We start from the raw sequence: 24,002 nt of genomic DNA, 5'->3' as shown, positions 1-24,002 counted from the left end.
TCGCCCCGCCCCGCCCCGCCCCGCCCTCCCCGCGCGCCCCGCCCCGCGCGCCCCTCCCCGCCCCGCCCCCGCCCCGCGCCCTCCCCGCGCCCCGCCGCCCCCCGCCCCCGCGCCCGTCCCTCCGTCCTTTTAACTCTCCATCTGCCCAACCGGGCTTTAAAGGCCACAAGCAAATCCGACATCAATTTTCTCCCCCGGCTCCGGTGACGTCGTCCGCCATCACCGCGTCCGCGCGCAAGGAGGGCGCGCAGCCCGGCTCGGGCCGCCACGGACGCAGGCGCGGCCCCTCCGCCGGCCGTCGAGGGACTCGCGGGAGGTCACCGGCCCCGCACGCGCCCCGCCGCGCCCTGCTCCCGGGCCACCGCGGTACTGGGCTCGCCCGCCCCCCGCCCGCCCCGACGCCCCGACGCCCCGACGCCCCGACGCCCCGCCCGGAGCCCGCGCGCACGTGCCGGCTGCGGGCCCGTGAGGCCGGGGACGGGGCGCATCCTCGGGCGCGGGAGGCGGCGGAGGCGGGGGAGGCCGCACGGCCCGGGGCGCTGGCGGCTGCGCGGGGGCGCAGGCCCGGGATGGGGGCGCGGGCAGGGCCGCAGCGGGAGGCTGGACCCGGACCCGGACGCGGAGGTGAGCCTCGGAGTCGCCGCGCCCCGGCTCGGCCCGGGCTCCCGGGGGCTGGGGGGCGGGGGGTGCCCGGGACGGGGCGGGAGTCCCCGTGGAAGTCAGGGCAGCGGGAGGGCTGCGCGGGGCGGGCCCCGGGGGCCTTGGGGTGGCCTGGGGGTGCCGGCCTGGGGGAGGGGGCTCGGGGGGGCCTTGGGGTGGCCTGGGGGTGCCGGCCTGGGGGAGGGGGCTCGGGGGGGCCTTGGGGTGGCCTGGGGGTGCCGGCCTGGGGGAGGGGGCTCGGGGGGGCCTTGGGGTGGCCTGGGGGTGCCGGCCTGGGGCGTGGGGGCCTCGGGGGCCTCAGGTGGGCTTGGGGAGCCTCAGGTGGGCTCTGGGGGCCTCGGGGGGCCTCAGGTGGGCTCAGGGACCCCGGAGGACCCCAGGTGGGCTCGGGGGAGCCTGGAGGGCCTCGGGGTGGGCTTGTGGGACCTCGGGGTGGCCTGGGGTGGGTTGGGGTGGCCTGGGGGGGACCCTGGCCGGGCCGGCAGGTGCCGCAGGTCGGCGGGCGGGTGTCGGCCGCGGCTGGTGACCCAGGGCGCGCCCACGCGGGACGTTTCCCATCCTTCTGCTGTCGGGGCCCCAGGTCCGCCCCCCCCACCCCAGTCTCCCCTGCTCAGACAAAGAGCGCGGACGCCCGGGGAGGTGGGGGCGGCGTCCCCTGGCAGATGGGTCCCCTAAGACTGTAATTGCGGCCTTCGGGGCAGGTCGGATTTCCCGCCCAGGGCAGGAGCCCCGCCGCGGTTTCAGGTTCGTACCCCCCCCCCCCCGCCCCCCAGCCGAGGCCTCCTTGGTGGACCTGGCCAAGGGCCACGGTGCTCCGCGCGGGTAACAGCTCCGCTGCGTGCCCTTCACTGGCCTTCTCGGGCTTTGCCTTTTTGACAAGTGTTTGAAAGTGCGGTGTCATTTGAGTAACACAAATATGGCAAAGTAGCAATTAGGCCCCTCTTCTAAAACGTCAGACCTGAGCCTGCTAATCCTAAAGACTGAAGAGGGGCTTTTTTTTATAAATCAAGGTCTCGATATTCCAACATTTGTTGATGAGTATTTTCTATTCGAACCCTAACCTCACACTGTTAATTAAAGATAAAAGTCTGTATTAAGTAAGGGTCACCCCCAAACAAGTCGCGAAATATATTTAGGAAGGGCTCCCATCGTATTGTCAAATCTGTCCGGTACTTTGGGTTTTTTTTTCCCCCAAACACGTTTGAAAGGTAGCAACCACCACAAAAGCCCACCGAGGGAAGCAGAGTATATCTGGCAAATCTGGAGGCTTCTGACACTGCTCAGCACTTTAAAGTCGTTTATTAAGAGAATGCAGACGGGCCTTGCTCATTTTGTTAATGGCAAACTAGAAACTCCGTTATGGCTTCTCTGGATTCTCTTGCGGAATCTTATAATCCCCTCTTTTCGGCCAGAGCTGGTGATTTAAGTGTCCCTCCCCTTCCCAACCGCGGAAAGGCAGCATTTATTCGCCCCACTTTAAATCCTCGTGGAAGGGATTGTGTGCGGTTCATCCTGCGTGAGACGCCCCGAGGAAAGCGCAGCGGCCCTCGATGTGAAGACCGGCTGGCCCGCCGCAGAGCGAGGACCTCCTGAGAAAATAGGAGAAAGTTCGACTCCTCTGAAATTATTCAAAGTCCTCATTTCTTTGCCTACAGAACCTATTTTTTTTTATTTCGGTGCTTCTTAAACCGCGTTCTCGATTGCTCCAGAACCTGCATGGTTTTCACAGGCTTTTTATTTCCGTCCCCATCGCCAGCAGATGCAGGGTTTGGGTCAAGACTGCTGCCCTCTGAACTAAAAGGCAGTAGGATGGAGCCATCGACTACCAAGTAATCCACAATCTTTCATCTCTTTTTCCTTAATAAGCCAGAAAATGCTGAAGTTTTATTTTATTTATTATTATTATTATTATTAATATTATTTTTTAATCCTGAAATTTTAAAGAATAAAAAGGTGGACGGCAAAATACTATAACTTATGTGAACTTCTGCCAAGCGCATTAATTTATCTCTGGTTGTTTTTAGGATCTTCGGGCCTCTCCAACATCTCGACCCTTGCCTCTTCATCAGAAAATAGCAGTGCGTGTTCGTTCCCTTTGCTTCCTGTTAGCCGCCGCTGCATGGGAAGAGAAGGTGGTTGTTCTGAGCGGGGGTCCCCCCTCCCCAGGCGCTCTGCGCCCGCACTTCCGTTTAATAAATAGCGACCTACCTTCCTCCTAGAGGAGGAAAAAACATTCCTAAATTCTTGTACAGTTTTGCTCAGTCTTTATGTCTGGTCTTTTGTTGTTTCTGGTGGCGTGTGAGGGAGGCGGGGTTGGAGTGGGCCCCCACCGGGGGTCTGCAGGGCCGAGGAAGGAGCCTCTCGAGCCCCTCGGGTTAGGCAGTGAAGACCCGGGCGAACCCAGCACCTCAGTATTCCCTGGGGTGACAGTTCCGATCTGAGGCTGCTAGCGGGCTTTCAGTTTGGAGCAAACTTTTTGCTGATTTTGCAGACCCAGCGGGGCGGCGTCCGGGCTAGGTGTGTGTGTGGGGGGTCGCTCAGCGCCTGGAGCCCACCTTTCCTGGGGGGAGGTTCCTTGTTTGCCTTTAGCCCTCCGTGGTCACCACTATTTCTTTCTTATCAGGGCTCCGCGGCAGCCGAGTGAGGCTACGGTTCTCAGAACAGTATTTTCGTGTTAAATCGGCTCCAGAGCGTGGCTGGGGAGCCCCAGGGCAGCTGTCCCGCGCAGGCCGCGCCTCTGCTTCCCACCGCCCGGACGCTGGCCTGTGAGCTGCGCCCCCTGCACCTGCACCTGCACCCCGTGCACCCCGTGCACCTGCACCCCCTGCAGCCGGCACCCCCTGCACCTGCACCCCCTGCACCTGCACCTGGACCTGGTGGCGGAGGAGCTGCGCCGCCGGGGACCCCATGTCTCCGGCTCGCTCAGGAGCCACCTGAAGTGAAGCCGCCGAAGCCCAGCGGCCCGCTGAGGCCGAGGGGGCAGGCGGGGAGGCCCCCCCCCCCCGCGCCCTCCCACGTCTCCGCCGCCGTCCCCAGGTGATGTTTGAGCCCTTTCGCGGTCAGAATAAAAACTACGTTCAACCCGGCGCAGTTCTTTCCTTGACACACCCGAGAAGGTTAGAGCGGGTCTGTCGTTCTGTCCGCGCGTCCGTCCGTCCGTCCTCACCTCCCGGGAAGCTGGACGAGAAGCGCCGCCGCGTGGGGCGGAGGGTGAGGCCGGAGAGACGCGGCCGCGGGGGAGGTGCCGGGGGCCGGCGCGGGGGTGCACCTGCCGACCCCGAGCCCCCCCACCCCGCGCAGGCGGCGGCCGGAGCCCGAGGGCACCAAGCGCACCTGTCGGCCGGGGCGACCCGGGTCTGCGACGCTGGCCCCGCGCGGCGGGTGAGTCGGCGGCTCCGAGGGCCCCCCAGGCCCCCCGCCCCGCCGCGCTGCGCCCCTCCCTCGCTCCCGGGCCGGCCGGGTCGCCGGGGCTGCGGGGGGGGGGGGGGGCGGGCTTAGAGACCCGGCGCAGGTGGCGGGGCCCGGGGGCGGGGGGGGGTGGGGGGAGCGGCGGGCGCGGCGCGGCGACCTCGGCCCGAGCGGCTCCCCGGGCTGTGGCGGGACCGTCCCCGTCCCCGTCCCCGTCCCCGTCCCCGTCCCCGGACCCCGGCGGCGCAGTCCTCCCTGCGGCCCCGAGCGCAGCGCATCCCGGCCCCGGCCGAGCCGCTCCTGGAGGGGGGGGGGGACCGCCTCGGAGCCCAGCCCGAGGGACCGCCCTGGGGCCGCCCGTGGGTCCTCCACGGAATCCCGCAGCGTGCGGGGCGCGGGGTGGCCAGCTCGGCCCCGTCTGAATTAATCCGGAGTCCCCGACGCGCCAGCCCCGAGCGCAGTGACCTGCCCGCCTCTCGCTGCCCGCGGGCCTGCCCCCCGCGCCCCCCCCAGGCCTCCGGGACCAGGAGGCTTCTGCAAGGGGGTGGGGGAGGGGAGCGGGGCGCAGCAGGGCTGGGGGCCCGGGGACACCTGCGGACCTGGGGGGGCGGGGTCCGCGGGCACCTGGAGACCTGGGGGAGGGCGGAGCCCCCGACCACCTGGGGACTTGGAGGGGGCTGGGGCCCGCGACCACCTGGGGACCTGGGGGAGCCCGGAGTCCACGGCCACCTGGAGACCTGGGGACCTGGGGGGCCCGGGCCGTGGCGGGACAGGAGCGGGCGCGGGGAAGGGGGGGCGAGGCCGTGCATCCGTGCAAGACTGCGTGGGGTCGGTCCCCGCGGGGGTCCCCTCCTCGCCTCACCCTGCGGGCACAGCTTCCCCTGAATGTACAAGCTCCAGGGCGGATGGACACCCCAAGCGCAGGCCCCTGTTGGCGCCCTGGGTCCGGCGGTCCCGGTGCGGGCGCAGCGGCGGGGTCCAGAGAACACCTGCACCTTCACGCGCTGTTGGGGGGCGGGGGGCCTCGGCGGCCTGGCCTGGCTCTCGGGGGTCCAGCAGCCTGTGCTGCCTCGAGGCCGCGGTCCCCCCCTCCGCGCCCCCCGCGCCCCGAGCAGCAGAGCGTGGCCCTGGAACACCCCAGCGCGGCCCCGCGGCCCGGCTCCCACCTGCGGGCTCGGCGGCCGCCCTCCCCTCCCCTCCCCTCCCCTCCCCTCCCCCCCTCCAGGACCTCGGACTCGTCCCTTCCTCCTGTTCGGCCTCCTCCGACCGCCTCCGGGCCTGGCTCGGACATGGGGCCGCGGGGACTGGAAGTGGGAACCGGGAAGGCCGGCTCCCCCTCCGCCGCCTGCTGCTCTTACCGTTATTCCCGCTTTCTCTGCAAAAACACTGGCCACTTTCTAGAACTTGCCACCCATCCCATCAGCAGTGTGCAGTCGTGCTTGAATTTCTAGAGCTTTTAATTAGACTGAAGAGGGGAAAGCCTCCCCTTTTGCAAGTGCGCAGTGAAGTCGACCCCACTTGCCCCCCGATTTCTGCCCCATAAAAGGTGAATTGTAATCCCCTTTGCTCCTCCAGGTCCCCTCCTGTCCTTTAAAGCTGGATTCTTCAATTGTCCATTGAAGTGGAGAACCACCTTCCCCCGTTGGAAGGAAGCTCCCCGTGAGCACTTTTGTCACCCGCCTGCCCAGACACTTGGCAGCTGCAATAAGTGACCGGTTTCCTGCCCCGCGTGGGCCTCCTCACCCAGGGTGCCCGGGGCTGGGGAAGGCCACACAGCTCGCCGGGCCTCCTGAACCAGAACAGACGGTGGCAGCTCCCTTTGCCTTGAATTGTTTGTCTGTGAAATGGGACTAAATCAAAGCCCACTTCATTCTCGGGAGGCTTGGAGTTTGAAAAGAGACGTTAAAATAAACTACTTTACATATGAAAAGCTATCCCACATCTTGTTAAGAAGTTAGGCTACAAACTTTTCCACAATATTTTCCAGACAACTGTATTTAAAAAACAACCCTTCTGCTCAGTGATTCAGCGTCTGGCTAAGTACGCGGACGTGTTAAAATACACACAGAATCGCGTTTGCTAAATTATTTTTCACAACCTTGAGGCTTGTCCTTATCCTTGGGGGCCTGCTCTCCCACATTCAGTCTTGAGGTCTCCAGGGGACACTTTCTTCCGTAGAATGACGAATTAACCTTTCACAAAAGCTTTTCAAAAATCCCAGTTTGATGAAGGCAGATTTCGTCTCTTTAGAAGCAGTTACGCATCTCTAAAATTAATCAGCTTGCTGATAGACTGTCCTAATTACAGGAAGGCACACACCTAGCAGTCACACAATGTAACAACAAAGCCGGGCAGTTTCCATGAGTGACAGCGAATGAGGTTGTGCAACACGGCGACTTGGAAGTGTGTTTTATAAAATTATTACCGGGCTGTGGGCGTGGGGAGGACCCCACAAAGCTCTCTCCGGCCAGAGTCCGCCTTTCCATGTTTCCCTTCCCACTTTTTGCAACACGGCCCTGTTGGGGTCTGACCTTCCACTGTGTAACCCTTTCACCAACATCTTCCAAAGTTACAATCGGTTCTGCTTCCTGGGCATTTTAGGGAAATGCCCTAAGCAACAAATTTCAGCATTTATGCGTTTTTTTTTCCCCTGCCAATCACACCCAAGAGAGGTGTTACTTGTTGGGTGTCAGCAAGGAAGTAGTGTTAAAAGGCAAACTAGAATTGATTTAGAGGAGACAAGGAAGCGATTGGACGCACCGCTTGTGACTTTTGCAAAGGCGCCCAGGGCGCGCGAGCCTCTGGGGCCCGGGGGTGGGGCCCGGGGGTGGGGCCCAGGGCAGGGGCGGCCCGCGGGGCTCCAGGGCTCAGGGCTCCAGGTAGCCCCGGGACCTCCGGACCGGACCGGAGTCGCTGGTGCCTCTGCCAGGGTGGGGGTGGGGGTGGGGGTGGGGGTGGAAACGACTCGGGTCACCCCGGGTTCCTCTAGTGGCTGAGTTTTAAAGTCACCCGCAAAGAGGCACAGAGTCGCCTCCGCTCGGAATGCGGGGGTGAGGGGGTGCGAGCTGCCGGGCCGTACGCGGGCGCCTGCGCGGGACGGCGGGAGCCTCGGCCCTCCCCCTTCCCCTCCCCTGCCCTCCCCTCCCCCTCCCGGGGTGCCCAGCCCCTGGCATCCTGCCCAGGGCTCCCTGCCTCTTCCTGCTCGGCTTCCGCGGGGGCCGCTCCCCCTCCCCTCCCCCCTCCTTCTCTCCCGCCCCCCGCCCCCGCCGGGGCTCCCGGGCCTCGACTTCCCCGCCCGCCCCGGTGCGCGCCCGACGTGCGGCCCGCAGACGCGCGCGACCCCTGGGTGTTCCTCCGGGTCGGGGTCCCCTGCCCTGGGGGGCGCACCCCGCTGCCCCCCCCCCGTGCCGCCGCCCCAGGCCGCACGCCGCCCCCGTGACCCCCGGGACCCGGTCAGCGCCCGCCCGTCCGTCTGTCCGTCCCGCTGCCCCGCCGACGGCCGCAGCGCCCGCAGAGGAGAGCGCGAGGGCGGCCCTGCACCGGCTCCTCCCCGCCCCCACCCGAGCCCGGCCCGGCCGTCGGGAGCACAGCTCGAGGAGGAGGGGGGGGGACCTGGGTGCTCGCGGGGGTGGGATGGGGGATGGGCGGGGTGCTGGTGGGATGGGAGATGGGATGGAGCAGCGGGGGTGCGGGATGGGGGCAGTAGGGGGCGATGAGGGCGGGGGGGGGTTGAGGTGATGGGGTGGAGGTGGTGGTGGTGGGAGATGGGATGAGGACAGCGGTGGTGGGATGGGGGATGGGGGCAGCGGGGTGGGATGGGGCAGGGGTGCTGGTGGGAGGGAGGATGGGGGATGGGCCACGGGGGTGGCGGGATGTGGGATGCGGGGGGAGCCCCGAACACTCTGCTCCTGCGTTTACTGCAGAAGGAGCAGCAGATCTGCGGAGCGAGGCCGAGGAGCAAGACCTGGGGGAATTCGAGTGGAAAACTGGGCGAACAGCAGGACGCGCCTGGAGGGAGGGGTTCGGGCAGCCGGTTCCCCGGTTCCGGGAAGGGAGTTTGTTATTTTTCTCCTTGTGTTTGGAGAAACTTCCAGGTGTGATAAGGGGAATGCCTTGTGTGGGGGGGCGGCCAGAACCGGTTAGGAGGGGGAGCTATTTCTGCTGAGTTAAAAATGATTCTCATTTAAAAAAATCTTGTAAGATTTGTTAGGCTTTCAGTGAAATCCCTTTAAATGAAATAATACTTAAAAAATAACGCTTGGCCTCCTTTAATAGACAGGAGCTTGGGCGTTCACCCCAACGCTTACACACGCCAGTGAACAATTATGAAGTCATTTCAAGCAATTTGCAGTTATGCTGAAGAGAATTTCTGGGCAAAAACCCAAAAATGACTCTTCATTCTTTTCAGTTTTCTTTTTTAAAGATTTTATTTATTCATGTGTCTCAGAGAGAGAGAGAGAGAGAGAGAGGCAGAGGCAGAGGGAGAAGCAGGCTCCACGCAGGGAGCCCCAGGCAGGACTCGATCCCGGGACCAGGACCACAACCCAGGCTGAAGGCAGCGCCGAGCCCCCCCTCCCCGGGCCGCCGTCGTTTGTTTCTTTGTCCGTTGCTCTCCGGCACCTTCAGGCGGCTCAGAGGGCGGCCCGCGGCCTTGTCTGGACCTGGGAGCGTGGCAGTCCCCACGTCTGGCCCTGTCCTCCGCATGGAAGCCACTGGAGCTTGGACTTGGGGATGGGGCTTCTGGAAGCTCCTGGGTACAGCAGGGAAGGCGCAGAGAGCCCTCAAGTGTGGGGGAGAGCGGGGTGTTGGGGGTGGGGGGGCTGCCCACAGCCCGGGCAGGTGAAGGCGCCCCGGCCCAAGCTGCTCCAGGCCGAGTGCTGCCCGGCCCGTCGGCCCCGGGTTAGCCAGCGTCCTTGGGTGCGTGTGGGCCCGGGGGGCGGCCGTCGCTCAGCGCTCAGCCGGGACAGCCAGGCCGCTCAGGCCCAGAGGAGCGCCAGGCCCCCGGGGAAGGACGGTACCTGGGGAGCCTGCAGCCTTGGCGCTGTGCCGCAGCCGGGGGCCGGGGGCTGTGAGGGCGAGCGAAGGAGGGCCACCGCCTTGCCCTGGGCCCAGGTCACAGTCACGGGGCCGTGTCTAGCGGGAGGCGCGCGGTCGCCTGCGTGTGTATCTTGTGTCACTCGGGGTGTCTCACCCTCAGGACCCGGATCTGAGCGCAAAGCCTATCACAGTGACCGCAGCACGTGGGTTTCCGTGGGCCTGTGGCCAGCGGCCGTGGTTTCTGACACTCCGGGGCGTGACCCCGGGGGCCCACCCGCGTTCCAGGGCGCAGCCTCCCCACGGCCAGCGGCCTCCAGCTGCGCTGCCTCGGCTTCCCGCGTTGCAGGGCGCTTGGGAGCGGGCGGGGGGTCGCGACATGCCGGGGCGTTTTAGGGGGAAAATACAAGAACTAAAACTCATGGTGAGGCGGTGACGCCTCATGACGTCATGGTGGGGGTGACGTGCGACCCTGTCCTCCTTCAGAACCGCGGCGGGCAGCGCGGGGCCCCTGGTGTCGGCCGCCGCTCGGCTCCGCTGGGCAGACGCGCTGTGGCGGGAACGGCCCGTGACGTGTGCGCCCGGCAGGTGCGAGGCGGCGTTGGGCCTGCTGCTCCGCGGGGACTCGGGCCGCCGGGTGGGCAGCTCTGGAGCCCCCGGGCCGGCCACACGCTCCGGGGCGCCGCGGTCCCGCCTCCCCGCACCCCGTGGAGCCGCCCCGACGCGGCCGGGAGGACCAGGCCAGGCACGCGGGCTGCGGGGTCACGCCAGGGCAGGGCAGGGCCGGGCAGGGCCGGGCGCCAGCGGAGCGCTGCCGTGACGCGCTCACAGAAGCAAAAGGCAAATGTTGGAACAAAACCATCGATCCTGCTGCGCGGGGGGGGCCGCACGGAGGGGGCCGAGCCAGCCTCTGCGTGTGGGCGAGCGCGGCTGGGCGGCCCGGGCCTGGGCAGGGGCAGGGGCAGGGGCAGGGGCAGGGCCTCCTCCGCCGCCTCCTCCATCCTCGGCCTCCGTCCTCCTCCGCCTCCTCCTCGGCCTCCGTCCTCCGTCCGCCTCCATCCTCCCCGCCGCCGCCCCGCGCTCAGCCCTCCTCCTCGTCGCTGTCTTTCATGGTGATGCCCTGGAGGCCGCCCCCGTCCGACACCGAGGCCGCGGCCTCCTCCACCGTGAGGCGCCGGTGCAGCGTCTCGTAGGCCTTGCCGTGCAGCGTGCCCTCCAGCACGCCCTGCAGCCGGAAGTCCCGGTAGCTCTTCTGCGGAACAGAGAGGAGCCGCTCAGGCGACGCGGTGGCGCCCGGCCTCGGCCTCGGCCTCGGCGGCCCCTCGCGCCGCCCCACCACCCCCACCCGCTGCCCGGGCCCGCCCCGGCCTCACGCGCCGGCCGCCCAGCGCCGGGCCCCTCGTGGGGGGGGGGGGGCGGCAGCGGGAGCCCGCGGCCCTGAGGCGACACCTGAGGCGACACCTGAGGCGACACCCGAGGCGACACCCGAGGCGGCCCCCTCGGCCTCCTCACGACCGCCCCTCGCTCCGGACTCTGAGGTGAAGGCAGCCCCGCGGGGCAGGCCCGGGCGTCCCGGACGCTGCCCACCTCCCAGCACCCGTTTGTCCCCTGCGTCAGGGCCGGGCCCCAGGATCGGGACCTGCCCCCGGGCCTCGGTGTCCGTCCAGGTGCTCTCTAGTGGGTACGCGCTCCGGGGGTGGCTCCGCGCTCAGTAGGTGAGAAAAGCCAAAGAGGAAGGCGGCGGCACCTCCTGGCCCAACAGGACGACTCTGGGGGCTGAAAATTACCCCCGGGCCAGGGCTGCCGTCCCGACGGGCCCCGGAGGAGACTCCCGCTATCCTCGCAGCCGAAGCGAAGGCGCTTCCTCCGGGAGGCCGGACGCCCGAGAACGGGCCCTGCCGCCTCCTGCTGCGGCACCTGACGGGCTGGCGGGCTCGGGAGGGTGGAGGAGGGTGGAGGAGGGTGGAGGAGGGTGAAACCGGGAAGGCTGAGGGAGCACGGCCATTGTCACGCTTGCCCCCCCTTCCTAATCTGCCTCGGCCCGGGGACACCCCGCATTTCAGAGGGGACACCCCGAAGCATGGATGGACGGTGAACACTTTTTTTCCATGTGGGGAATCCCTTGTTATAGATCCGACTCGTCTCAGAGAATCTGCCCCGGAACCGTGACCAATACTGTGGAGCCTCGGCCGTCAGTGTCTGAACAGCAAATAAAAACCTGATTCGGAGAGTGCTCCCTTTTCCCTCAAATGATCAAAGCTCCTGTTGCCTCACATGTTGCTATTCTGAGTCACCTGCACCCCACGGCTTCCCTGCGCCGCACCCCGTGGGGATCTGCATCCAAGCCCACAGGAGAAGCTGGGCCACCTGGTAGCTAACGCACGTAGTCTTTGGCCAGGGTTTGCGTGCGAGCCTCTGTTTCTAGTTCGATTAAAACTACCTCAAGCACACACCATACGCCCCAGACCCGGAGCCAGACCCCGAGTCAGCGCTGCCCCGCAGCCCCCCGCTGGGGCGCGGCCTCCGTTCTCACCAGGACGGGCCTTCCCTGCGCTCTGGGCTCCCCGAGCCGCCCGCCGGGAGGTCGCTCAGGACGCCCAAGCTGTGGGTGCGCAGCCCCGAAGCCTTCTCTGCCCGGGGAGCTAGGACTCCCCTTCCTTGTTCTACCGGCAGGCAACACGCAGCAGGGGAGGGGCGGGACGGGCATCCCTGCCCGCTCGGCCTCCCTTCTAGGATTCCCAGGGCGCCACGGCCCAACATCCTCTGTGGCTGCCAACGGAGGTCTGCTCAGCTCCTAAGACGGGGCCTGCCTCAGGGTGCTGCTCACTTGTCTCCTTTGTCTTAGCAAGAGAGGCCGCGGGTTCATGTGACCTGCTTTTACACTCCTGCGGCCGCTGGGAGGATGCAAATCCATCAGGCATTTTGATCTTCTGAGGATTCTATTTTTCTCCCTTCCACAATACATCATTCTGATGTTAAAACTTTGCAAATAATTTCCTAGTCCTAAACTATGAAACTCTCAGTGGAGTTTGTTTTTTCTTAGTGAGCAACGTGAATGAACCAACTGGTGCCTAAATGTCTTCGTGGGGCAAAGTCCGCCATCCCATACACCCCGGCGACATCTGGGGCCCCGGTGGGCTCGGGGGACGACGATGCGTGCAGGTAGTGAGGGCCAGGTTGCCAGAGGAGAGCAGCCAGGCTCCTGGGCAGCAGGCGCTGCTCTGTGGTGACCTCCGACTCGCCCTAGGCGGTGGCGATGGAAGGAAGGCCCACTCACCGACCTTCACAACTGTGTGCACGTGCCATTAATAGCTTCTTAAGTTCACAAAAAGTGAACGTTATAAAATACCACTATTCTGAAGTTCTGAAGAATTATGAATCTATGTATGAAATTGGTTAAAGTCTGTTTATATTCAGAGTAGGAAAAGAAACAATTAAACATTAAATTATTAATTCTTTCTGATTTCCACTATGAAAATAATAACTTTTAATTATTAAATAAAAGCTCTACAATTTGATTAACTGTATGAGCCAAAGCAAGCATTGGCTGAGTGTGGGGACCTGCCTGCGAGAAACAAAGCATGGGGAGTCAAACCTACTCATGACATTGATTTTCATATTTACCAGTCTGGACTACTAGTGGCCCATAACGAAGACTGTGTTAAAATAAGATCAACTGACTGCCTTCGAGTACAACGGAAATGTCACCGTATAATTCATGACATTATCATTTTACTCTGCTAAAGTATTCACTGTGCTTGATCTATCATCGCAATGATGTGAATATGAGAAGGGGAGTAACTTTGAAAGGAACAAATGATGGGCTAATAAACGATAGATTTTATTCTAAAAACAGAGAGCTTAACAATCTATCAGCGAATACCGGTCAGCTGAAGAGGTCCTCTCTGGCACCTTGAAGGCAAGATATGAACCTGAAAATACGGCTGATCGTAAGGGCAGGCAGCCAATCCCAGTGCACGCACTGCACCCTTAACATACACGGGAATTTAGAGGGTACGCAGACAATCGGATTGTCTTTTATGAAAAACAAAATGCATTTGGAAGCTCTCCGAGTCCCATTTATAGAAACAAGGAAGAGACATTGCAGAAATGAAGGGAAATACGAATGTATCTCAATGTGCTTTCGGTTTCTTTGTAAATTAAAGAGCACCTGGTAAGAAGTGCTCCGGACCAATGGTATTTTGTCCATTGTAATGGACTATGTTTATCAGTATTAAAAATTAGCGGGTGGCTATAATTTTACTTGCCGTTTATGACTAACTGTGATTGCTATTGCTGTGAGATCATAGCTCCGGCTCTATGTTCCAGGAGATTCGCCAATTTCTCAGTTTAGAACGGAACTTTCCTATTTACGGTTCTAATGTGTGATAGCCTGTGTGGCTATGGCACAAAAGAACATGTATTCTAATTAGACTGCAGGAACCTAGAGCACGATGGGAAATATTTTAGTGTGGATAAAACTTTTTTCTTTTGGTAATGTGGAAAAAACAACGTAATGCAACAGATCGTCTCTAACTTTATCATCAGAATCACGTGGCGGGCTTGTTAATCTACAGATTGCTGGGCCCCACTAGGGTTTCTGATTCGGAAGTCTGGGGTGGGACATGATAATTTGCATGCTGGTGATGATAGGTCAGGGATGACACCGAGAACCACTGAGTATACGTGTGTGTGTCATACGTGCACATACGTATCTAAACATAATATATGTGCCGATACACAACACACATATATGGGCACATACATATATATAAATGGCATATGTATCCCATTTGGTGAATGGCACTAAAATGGAAGCGACGGTCGTCTTTTTAAAAAAATAGCTGAATCTCAATAGCTTAGAGTTTTGTTTTTAGGCAGAAGGTAGGATCTGTCTCAATTTTAAGACATAGCTATACTCGGGGCAAATTTTGTGTTTCCACTAGAATTTACAAAGTGTGAAAAACCATGTTAAATATAATATGATTTTAAAGCCCCTACTCGCTAAATATAATATGTATGTTGTCAGCCTTTTCTTTTGAAGAGCAAAAGTTAAAACGGCCTCGCTTAAGGGATGTGACACCTGTTGGTAGCTGGCATGGTCCCCAACACTCAAACTGATCGTTTCTGACTTACAGAGAAGATGGGGCGTGCTTCCAAAGGAAGCCAGGCAGTGACGACGTTACTTTCACGTCAGGATAGAACAAAAGAATGGAAACTCTCCTTATGCTGTGGGCAAATACAATTCAAAAGCCCTCAGGATGATAGGTGATCCTAATAAATATGAAGGAACTGTATTAGGAGAAAACATTTCTATAATCAAGAACATTAGTACCAGATTACTGTGGACCTACTACAATCGGGTAAATGTGCTCAAGGCTTTATGGACATTATCTTAAAATGTGATTACTCGATAAAATATTTGTATTAGTGCAGAAAAATTAAAATACACTTAATGACCTAACTGAAAATGTAAGTGAACAGTAGCCTATGGTTTGCCGAGGGTGATGATTTTAAAGTACTTACATCCGTTCAGTTGCATCAAATACAATTTCCTTGTATGTCAATATCTAGCCATTATTCTTCGTAGCTTGGTGGCAATTCACATCTAAACACATTTTGTTTACCTTCACAATCTTGATGAGCGTCTTCAGTTGGTAAATATGAAGCTGAAGGTCTAATCTATCAGCCAACCAGACACAAATGACTTTCATGGAACTGCTGTACCATTGCTGGAAAGAAGGATGGGGGCAGAGGGGAGGAGAACAAAACAGAAAACAGCCTCTGCAGTATTCATGTAACAGATTCGGTAATGAGGGGGTAATGACACACTCTGGAATGACCACAGATCAGCACTTGAAGTCAATAATGCTATAATTTCCTGTTAACAGAATTGTATGTTTTGCTAGAAAATCTGCTAAGTTGACCTAGGCTGTTCTCTACATGAATTAACATGAGTCTTTCAGCTGTAACATATTCATGGGAAACCGTGTTTCTGCACTTGCAGCCTAGCGGCCTGCTTTGTAATCTCTAGGTAACAATGGGCGCTAAATACACGTTATGGGACTGAAGGGGCTCCCCCACAGCAGGAAGAAGCAGGTGAATTATTTTCAAAGGGAAATTTCTCATTAGCCTCTATGTTATGTAAAAACCAGAGAGCAGACGCCTTATGCCCTGACGCACGCTGTCAGTACCTAGAAATGACATTTTACGGCAGCGATGGTAAAGCCTTGCCAGGGCTTACGAGCCAGGGATCCCCAATCACGCCCTCATCTACTATCTGTTAAGTATCTGCCAAGCTGTTTTAAAACCACCCAAGATAAAGATTTGAGACCTTAGGAAGGAATGTTGTCAGGACGGAATTGCTGTGTCTGCAAGAATCAGAAAGAAGAGGTCAGTTGACTAAGTCACGAAAGGAAAGGATTTGTTTCAGTTTGCTAGTGTTTTCGGAAAGGTCGTATTTTTTCCTCTCCATGACCACTCTCTTGAGGGGAAAACCAAAATTATTCTGTAATGTAATTTCCCGCTCCTAAATAATGTCAATCGGTATAGTAAAAGCAGACATTTTGCTTTTGTTTCATTTTAAAGGCAATCTGCTACTCATAGTGACAGAGCTAGGTTCAGGTAATACTGTAAAAATAATAATGCTACTCATTCAGATAACTGTGAGAAATAGCAAAGTCCATCCAGCACTAAGGAAATGACGAGAGTTTTTGAAAGAGAAGGGACAGACACAGGGTACGGATGTAGGGTGACCCCACAGATCATGTATGTGTGGTGCATGTGTGCTTAGGTATTCAAATACAGAAAAAAGACCTTAAAAAATACTTTTTTTTTCCCATGACAAAATAGTAAATTCAATTTCCAAGAGAAATCTTATGTGATGTGAGTAAGTCTGAAATTCATCTGGCCTTGTATTTATTATTAACATTGTTCTGATAAAATTTCGTGTAAGAAATGGTATTTTAAGCATGAATTAAACCTGAATCCGTTTCACTAGACTTATTTCTATTAATTTGTTAGTACACTGAACATACATGCATAAAATAAGCTAATTAAAATGAATAACTGATTTGCTAAATATTCTGATACCACACGGACAAATGAGAACTCCAGGTTTTTAAAATGTGAGATAGGTTATGATTTTAAAAAAATGTTATCCACGTGCCCACTTTTGCTCTTTCCTAATGATGGCTTTTTAAATTTTCTGGATATCATAAAAGTATCAGAAATAAGTTTTACAAAATAAGACACACTCCTAAATTCTTAAAAAAAAAAAAAAAAAGGTGCAAATGGATTCAGTACCTCAGCTGACACAGTGATTTCTAATAGTATTTAAACCCTAAACTTCCTTATTTCAGATTACTTATAGCCTCAACCTCTTGAGTTCTATTTTAATACAGGTAAACACTCCTGGGTATTGCTGATGGTGAGTAGGAGTATATACTAAATTAAGACCCTCACCCCTACACCAGTTTCCAGGTAATTTGGAAGCTAAAATGTAGTCACAACAGCTATGATTTTTGAATTATATGAAGTCCTTCTGCAAGAGACAACGTTTTGTAGGGGAGAACAAACTATGAAATATGGAGTCTAGCGTAACGTACCAGTTAATCTGTTAGACTGTGAAGTTATCATATCCATGGTAAATTGTATAAATTTGAGGGAAATGAAAATACTTTCTTAAAATTACTCCATAAACATCTTTATGCTTTTAAAAAAATCTAACACGATTTAAAATTAACTCATTTTTCCCATTACACATAAATGATACTCATGATTAAGTGATAATCAAAAGGACATCTAATGTAACAGAAATTTATTATTAATAGAACTACTTTAACACAATGGCAAAATCATAACTTTAGAGAAAAATATGTTGGGAATAAAATGATTGGAAGTTAACTATAAAGACAGAGAAGAAAAGAGGACCTTTGTGAAGTAAAAGGCTTCAGCTACTTTACCATCATCTTACTTTTAAAGGCAACCAGTGACTCGATAAGGAAAATTCTTTAAGAGAGATTGTTCTTTTCGGATAAAAATGCGTATTTTTCGGTTCCCAAGTCAAAGGATTTTGACGATTTTCGGCTAAATCAAGCAATCGGGAGAAAGCAGTACTTTAGCTCAGTTTCTGTGGCTTCTAACAGCAAGCTAACGACAACAACAAAACCCAGGAGGACTGCTGCTTTCTCGCATCTGGTGAAAGAGACACTCGCACACACTCCAAGCAAACAAATAAGCAAACAAACGAAACCAGCAGCCAGAGGTCCCCAGCACGCTCCTATTTCTGGTGCGGGGACTGACACGTTCCCCTTTTGGGTGCTGCAATATGGGTGGGTCCCGGGTTGTCGTCCTGACAAAAAAGTCCAAAGGTAGGTCAGCTGCCTCTTCCCGCACCCCAGACCACGCCAAGCCCTCAGTACAAAGAAAGAAGGAAAACAAAAAACATTCAGAAAGGGTGAATGTGCAGTAAAGTCTGAATGTTGGCAAGTGTCCTTTCGTTTTGGAAAAGTTCATTTTAGAAAACATTGGGCTGACTATTCACTTTTCCCTTCGGGGGATGACAAGCAGTGCTGCCGCTGCACCGAAGCCGTGGGCATGGCATTACCGCTTCATTCTTCGCTTTGCTCTACTTAGGAATAAAGCAGTAAGTGTATATTCTACGGTGTGGTGGTGCCTTTTTTTTTTTTTTTTTTTTTTTCCACATCAATCCGTGACAGCAGCCTACCGCTTTAACAAAAAAAATATGGGTTTTTTTTTTTTTTTTTCTTTTTGTGGTTCATTCAACTCCTGTAAGGGCATGCATTACTCACTTCATTTTCTTGAGATATTTCTTTTAAAGCAAAAAGAAAAGAAAAGGAAAGGCTAGGGTTGACTCTGTGAGACCCCTGTATTTATTCACACTTATTGTGCATGACTGTAGACTGGTAAATCATATTAGCAGCCCGTCTCCCCATCAAGCTGCTACTTGCTTTCCAGCCCTGGGAAGGTTCAACAAATCAACAGGAGCACGGAAAACAGAACATCAGTCTAATCTAGTGTTTAAGGTGAAGTTTTCAAACCCAATCTAAGAAGATCTTTAGAGCAAGCAACAAGCTGAAGGGCTCAGAAGGTGGTATTGACAATGAAAGAGTGTTGAAATATTGAGAAGCGCAGCACTTGTGCATTTTTAATAACAAGAAGGTCAACAAGGACATAGCTCCCTCAGTGCCAGGAGTTGCCACTGACTATGGAAATTGCCACACCAGGGCTAGAAACGCTTGCAGTTCATCAGCTTTCTTAAACAGTTCATCAGCTTTCTTAAACACCCTGAACCCCCTCAGTGGACCTTTAGTCTTGAATTAACAAACCAAAGCAATGAAAGAGGGTGCAGTCTGAATGGCTGGCATTGATCCCCAACTGTGTCCGCACTGCTACGGGCCCTGAAAAACTCTCTCCATTGTCAATAGAATTGACAAACCTCGCCTCCTAAATAGTGCAGCTGAGCCGCGGGATCCGCGCAGCTGTAAAGGGCCCTGCTCCGGGCGGCCGCTAACAATGGAACAAGCATGAGCTCTTTGTCAGTCCCAGACTCGGCAATTTTCTAACAAGGATTAAAGTTGTTTCTCCGCGGTGCCGCTGAAAAGAGATTTAGCAACATACCGTGCTTTCTTCATGCAAGTTAAAGAGAAGTAGTTAAGGAATTTCATTATTCTGTTGGCTAGGGGAAATATAAAACAAATATATTAAATATGCACAACTCCCTCTTCTGCCCGATTCATAACGTCTCGAGGGTGATTCGGTTAAATGGAACACGTACTGCTTGGACACAGGCGCTCCGCGTTTATTTGGGGAATTTTATTTTTAAGAAAGTCCAGCGGCTGGCCACCTGGAACGAGGTCTCAATACATGCTGATGCACAATGCCTTTAGGGCTCTGTGGCCCATACCCCGCAATCCGAATCACCCGACCACATAGGGCTCGCAGATCACGGCGGCTTCAAGCAAGTCATTTGTCAGAATGTGGCTTCTGGTGACGACGGCGACGAGGAAAGAGCCGCTTTGCTGGAACAAATCGGTGACGAATTTTCTGCTTAAGCGTTTAGCTTTTTATTGATTAGGAGTCGGTCCGGCTAGCTGATATATTTTCATTCTTCTCCAGCTATGCTGCCTCCGTAGGTGAACGACAGGAAAACGCACCCCCCGACCCCCGTGGGCGCTGGGGCCCAGCAGGTGCAGGTGTGCGGCCCTCTCCTGGGGGGCGGGCTGGGCACCCGCAGCACCGCGCCCAGGTGAGCTGCCGCCCGAGAGGTCACCCCGGGAAATGGCACCTTTTGAGGGCTACGCGGCCTGGATAAAAGAACGGATAATATTTTCGAGATGCTGAAGGTCTTCGAAAGTCTGGCAAACACAAGCCGTTCTCCAGGCCCGCTCTGCGTCTCCGGGGGGCTACGGGTCGGGAACCCGGGGCGCTCGGGCCCACAGCTCGGGCCGCGCGTCTCTCCTCTGTCACCGATGGGCAGGTGCCGTGGGGCCGACCTCCCCCAAGCGCCCCTCCGCCGCCGGCCTCGCCGATCACGGCCCAGGGCGCCCGGCCCGGCCCCAGCACGGCCGCCTTGTTTGGGACACGGACCCGCGGGGAAGGCCAAATGATCGCGCTCTGCCTTCTGCGTGGTCCTTCAACACGGCTTTATCTTCAAAGACAAAAAATGTGCAAGTTTAGAGTTCCAGAAGTGTCCATTACCTGTTGTTTTTGTCTGTTTTCAGCTTACTCATTTTGGCCTTTTGATGAAGCACAAACATAAAAATAAAACCACGAAGACTCACGAGCAATGAAGGAGATTTCTAAAGAACCGGCAGGTGCAGTCACTCATGTCTGGTATTTTCACGGATCCTGATGATAAAGGCATCCGGTCTATTTTTTCAGTCCTCCCTGGGAAATGTAAGTATCTCAGTTAAAATTTCATTGAATTCTTCCAGCGACCTTCGGGAGACGGTTATCATCGTGGCCGAACTGCACCCGTGGAAACTGAGCTTGTACGGGTGGAAACCCGAGGTCAGACTGAACGTGTTATTCGGGTTTATACAATAAGTGGCATTTTATGTTTTACCTGATTTATATACACATAGTTTATATCTTATATCCATGCTTCAGAGTGTGGACTCGTGACAGCCTGGGTTAGGCCATCTCCTTCTAGAAACCATTCCGTCCTGCCAGTCAAGTCTCTGATTCTTGAAGGCAGTTCGCTGCCTCCAGCAGACAACCAAGAAGACAACCTCCTCCATTCTTGGGGGTCCCTGAGAGTCGTCACGACAGCGGACCGTGAAGTAACCAGGACGTGCTCGTTCATTATTCCAAAGAAGTCCACCACATTTCCTTGCAAAGTTAAAATGATCTACATTTCCAAAGACCTCTTTTCTGCTCTACCTCATTAATCCCAAGTTCCCTTCATTCCCAAATGTCCTGGAAGTACACTATTAAGCCAGTCGACCCTTCCCGACACTCCACACAAAGGCACTAAAATCAAGACTGTTCTCGGGGCGCTTGGGTGGCTCAGGAGCTGAGCACCTGGATTTAGCCCAGCTCATGATCTTGGGCCGTGACACCCAGTCCCGCGTGGGGCGCCGCGCTCAGCACAGACTCTGCTTAAGACCCCTCTCCCTCTGCCTCTGTCCCTGCTCATGCTCCCTCTCGAAGATAGATAAATCTTTAAAATCAAGTCAAATTAATACTGTTCTTTATTATTATTATCAACTAGGTAATACCTCTGTCATTTTGTTCTGGGGGTCTTTTCCTGGGGTTAAAATGACTATAAAGTGGGGACACGGAGAGGGGGGGCTCAGTGATCTGCCTTCTACCCAGGGCGTGACCCCAGGGTCCTGGATCGAGTCCCACGTTGGGCTCCCCGTAGGGAGCCTGCTACTCCCTCTGCCTGGGTCTCTGCCTCTGTCTCTCTCATGAATAAATAAATAAAATCTTAAAAGAGATAAAGATTACGAAGTGAAAATTTCAGATGATCAGTTGTTCCCCTCTCTCCTACTTCATGACAAATGATGGGACACATGCTGGTTTGACTAATGTTTTGTGACCAAAATGACTGATCATGATGATTGGTTTGGCCCAGCTGTCAATCCAGTTATGCTGTTGTAGACACCAGTTTGGGGCGCATTGCCACTGCACAGCTCGTGTGGGCACCGTAACACTTTCACCTGGCTGAATGACTCATTTTGAATACTATGTATAAAATTTTGGTCAAGGGCAGCCCAGGTGGCTCAGCAGTTTAGCACCACCTTCAGCCCAGGGTGTGATCCTGGAGTCCCCGGATTGAGTTCTGTGTCGGGCTCCCTGCATGGAGCCTGCTTCTCCCTCTGCCTCTGTCTCTGTCTCTCTCTCTGTGTGTCTCTCATGAATAAATAAATTAAATCTTTAAAAAATTTTTGGTCAATATTGCATTTAAATCCATACGGTCAGATCTGGATAAAATAAACTGGACGTCTGGCATGGCTATTGAGCGGCATGGTCGGAGAAAAGATCTAGGCCTGAGACTTAACTATAAGCAGGCCTTTCTGTTTCCATTTCCTTATAAAAATGGAAAATAATCATTCCGGAGTTACTTTCTGAGAGTGTTGTGGGGACGGGACCAGCCAGCCATCGTTCTGCCTGCAGCCCACGGGCCACTCCCAGGGAACCCATCTCTGCCAGCCCAGCGAGCTGCTGCTCTGCTGGATGTTGGGTTTCTCTAAATCTAGGGCTTCTGGGCACGTCGATCCCTCTGCCTGGACGTCTATCCCGACCACCGGTTCCTGGGCCTCATCTCTGGGAACCGTGGAGACTCCTTTCCCTCATTATTTCTGCCGGGAAGCCCGTGCTACCTCTCGCTGACCAGGCGCAATCGGGTGCTCACACATTCCCTGCTCCTCAAGCCCCGACATGGATAGAAATATCTAACGACGTCCTGCAGAGCTGCCACGGTGGCCACGGGTGAGCACGGGGAGCGGCAAAGCCTCCCTCGTCCTGCTGCCTCCGGGCCTCAGCAGGCCGGCCTGCAGCCCACGTTGCCTTCCCGCCAAAGAACCCAAGGCGCTTCGGTATTTGGGGCTAGAGGGTGTACATGTGTAACAGTGACCGTGCAGCCTCTGCACCGACAGACGACAGAAGCGTCGGAGCCAGGGCGTTGACTTCATCCATGCGTCTCAGTAACAGAAAACTAACGGAATGGATGTGAGAGCCGTAGGCATCGCCCAGAAGTCAACGACTGCGTTGGGCTAAAGAAGGGGAACGTAAGGCTAACAGCGGGCTCTAAGTGTGACAGTCTGACTTCATTCGAGTGATGACGCAGACAGAGGAGGAAGCCCCACGAGTGCGTCCATGCTGAGTGTCCACGAGCACAGCCTTACACGGAAGGCGACCGTGCTGCACGCTCGGCCGGGCCTAGGGCCTGTGGGCCCATCGCCAGGTCGTACCTGAGGCTGGGCCCGTGTGGGGTGCGGCCAAGGCTGCCCGTGCACTTTCACCACCAAGGGATGTGTCTTGGGCGAACTCTAGGCCTGTCGGCTCTGTGAGCTACGAGTGTTTAAATAAACGTAGAAAAGTACCAGTGCTGTGGCCTAGTTGACGTCAGCCTGAGGGAGCAGGGAAGCCTCTTGGGAGGCGACGTCAGCCCGGCTTCCAGCACTGCCCCCACCGCAGGGTCACCGCTTGGTACCGCGAACGGGAGGCGCAGACCTTCACTGGCCCCCACGCCGGCAGGTTTCCAACCTTCCCCTGGAAAGAGACACTGAGTGAGCGAGTGTCGTGGTCACCGGCCTCTCCCGACGGGGGCTGCACTCCGGCCCGTCTGCTCCGTCCACGAAGCCTCCAGCCTACGCTTCGGCGGGAGGTGCTCTCGCCAGTAGACCCGCTGGCCCAGGAGGCGGGCTCCGCTGTGCCAGGGCCGGGGGCTCCTTTAGCGTCGCCACGGGGCAGGGCCGGCAGGAACATGGGCCGCACGAACACCAGCTCCCGTTTCGTCTTGGTCGCCGGGAGAGACGCTGGCCCCGCGGCCAAACCAAGCCAAGGCCTCGCCGGCTTCCCGCTCCTCCCGCGCCGGGGACTGTGCGCTGCAGCTCTGGGGCCCTCGGCGGGCGGACGGACACCGCAGTCGGCGCACGGGCAGTGGGGGCGGGGCGAGGGGCTCCGCGGCCTTGTCCGGCGGAGGGAGGGACGCGCCCGGGGAGTCCTGCGGAGCGTGAAAGCTCGCGGCCCACTCGGCCCACTCGGCCCACAGCCCCAGCTGGCGGAGGGCGCAGAGGCGGTTCCGGAGCCGGTCCCATGGGGAGGGGGTAGGAAAGGGGAGCAGGAAGCGGGGCGGCAGGGGCGGGACGTGGCCCAGGGAGTCCTGTGCGCTGCATGAAAGCTCGCGGCCCACAGCCCCTGCTGGCGGAGGGCGCCGATGGGGAGTTCTGAAGCTGGTCCCACGGGGAAGGGGAGTAAGGGGGGGAAGCAGAGGTGGGGAGGGGCGGCGGCAAGGATGGGCCACGGCCCAGGGAGTCCTGTGCGCTGCATGAAAGCTCGCGGCCCCCTGCGGCCCACAGCCCCTGCTGGCGGAGGGCGCTGATGGGGAGTTCTGAAGCCGGTCCCATGGGGAAGGGGAGTGTGTGTGTGGGGGAAGCAGGGGTGGAGAGGGGCAGCGGCAGGGACGGGCTGCGGCCTGGGGAGTCCTGCGGCCGCATGAAAGCTCGCGGCCCACAGCCCCAGCTGGTGGAGCTGCGCAGAGGGGAGTTCCGAGGCCGGTCCCAAGGGGCCAGAGGCGGGACGTGGGTGGGACATGGAGGGAGACCCACAGGGGTTACTCGCTGAGGTGCAGACAAGCCACAGCTGGGGGGGGGGGAGAGGAGGAGGGCAGCCACAGGGTGGGGGGGATGGGCACGGGGGGCAGTGGG

At 57.0% G+C, this 24,002-nt stretch overlaps 1 protein-coding gene and 1 long non-coding RNA gene across 23 annotated transcripts in view; one reads left to right on the top strand and one right to left on the bottom strand.

Moving 5' to 3' along the window:
* Nucleotides 1–574: 574 nt before the first annotated feature.
* LOC144288222 (uncharacterized) lies at nucleotides 575–3,720 on the top strand. 3 transcript variants are annotated; one of them, XR_013356188.1, is made up of 4 exons: nucleotides 1,540–2,267; nucleotides 2,417–2,489; nucleotides 2,685–2,792; nucleotides 3,284–3,720. It is a non-coding gene; the product is annotated as an uncharacterized LOC144288222 (long non-coding RNA). The 3 variants fall into 3 exon arrangements; XR_013356189.1 differs by lacking the exons at nucleotides 1,540–2,267; nucleotides 2,417–2,489 and adding an exon at nucleotides 575–624 and having other exon boundaries at nucleotides 3,284–3,717; XR_013356186.1 differs by having other exon boundaries at nucleotides 1,549–2,489; nucleotides 3,284–3,696.
* A 4,756-nt stretch (nucleotides 3,721–8,476) lies between these two features.
* CADPS2 (calcium dependent secretion activator 2) overlaps nucleotides 8,477–24,002 on the bottom strand; it is a 452,677-nt gene continuing 437,151 nt past the window's right edge. For 18 of the 20 annotated variants that reach the window (XM_077855972.1, XM_077855984.1, XM_077855983.1 and 15 more), the window contains 2 exons: nucleotides 14,730–14,834; nucleotides 8,477–10,354 (listed from right to left, as the gene is read on the bottom strand). In XM_077855972.1, coding sequence (XP_077712098.1) covers nucleotides 10,184–10,354; nucleotides 14,730–14,834 — 276 coding nt within the window. In that variant the 3' untranslated portion in view covers nucleotides 8,477–10,183. Of the gene's footprint in view, nucleotides 10,355–14,729; nucleotides 14,835–19,708; nucleotides 20,014–24,002 lie in introns of those variants that run through there. The other 2 variants (XM_077855966.1, XM_077855970.1) reach the window with 2 other exon arrangements.

This window comes from Canis aureus, chromosome 18 (genome assembly GCF_053574225.1).
Source record: "Canis aureus isolate CA01 chromosome 18, VMU_Caureus_v.1.0, whole genome shotgun sequence".
NCBI classification, from domain to species: Eukaryota; Metazoa; Chordata; class Mammalia; order Carnivora; family Canidae; genus Canis; species Canis aureus.
Note: the sequence above shows the minus strand (reverse complement) of the source record. Positions and strands in the feature narration are given on the sequence as shown.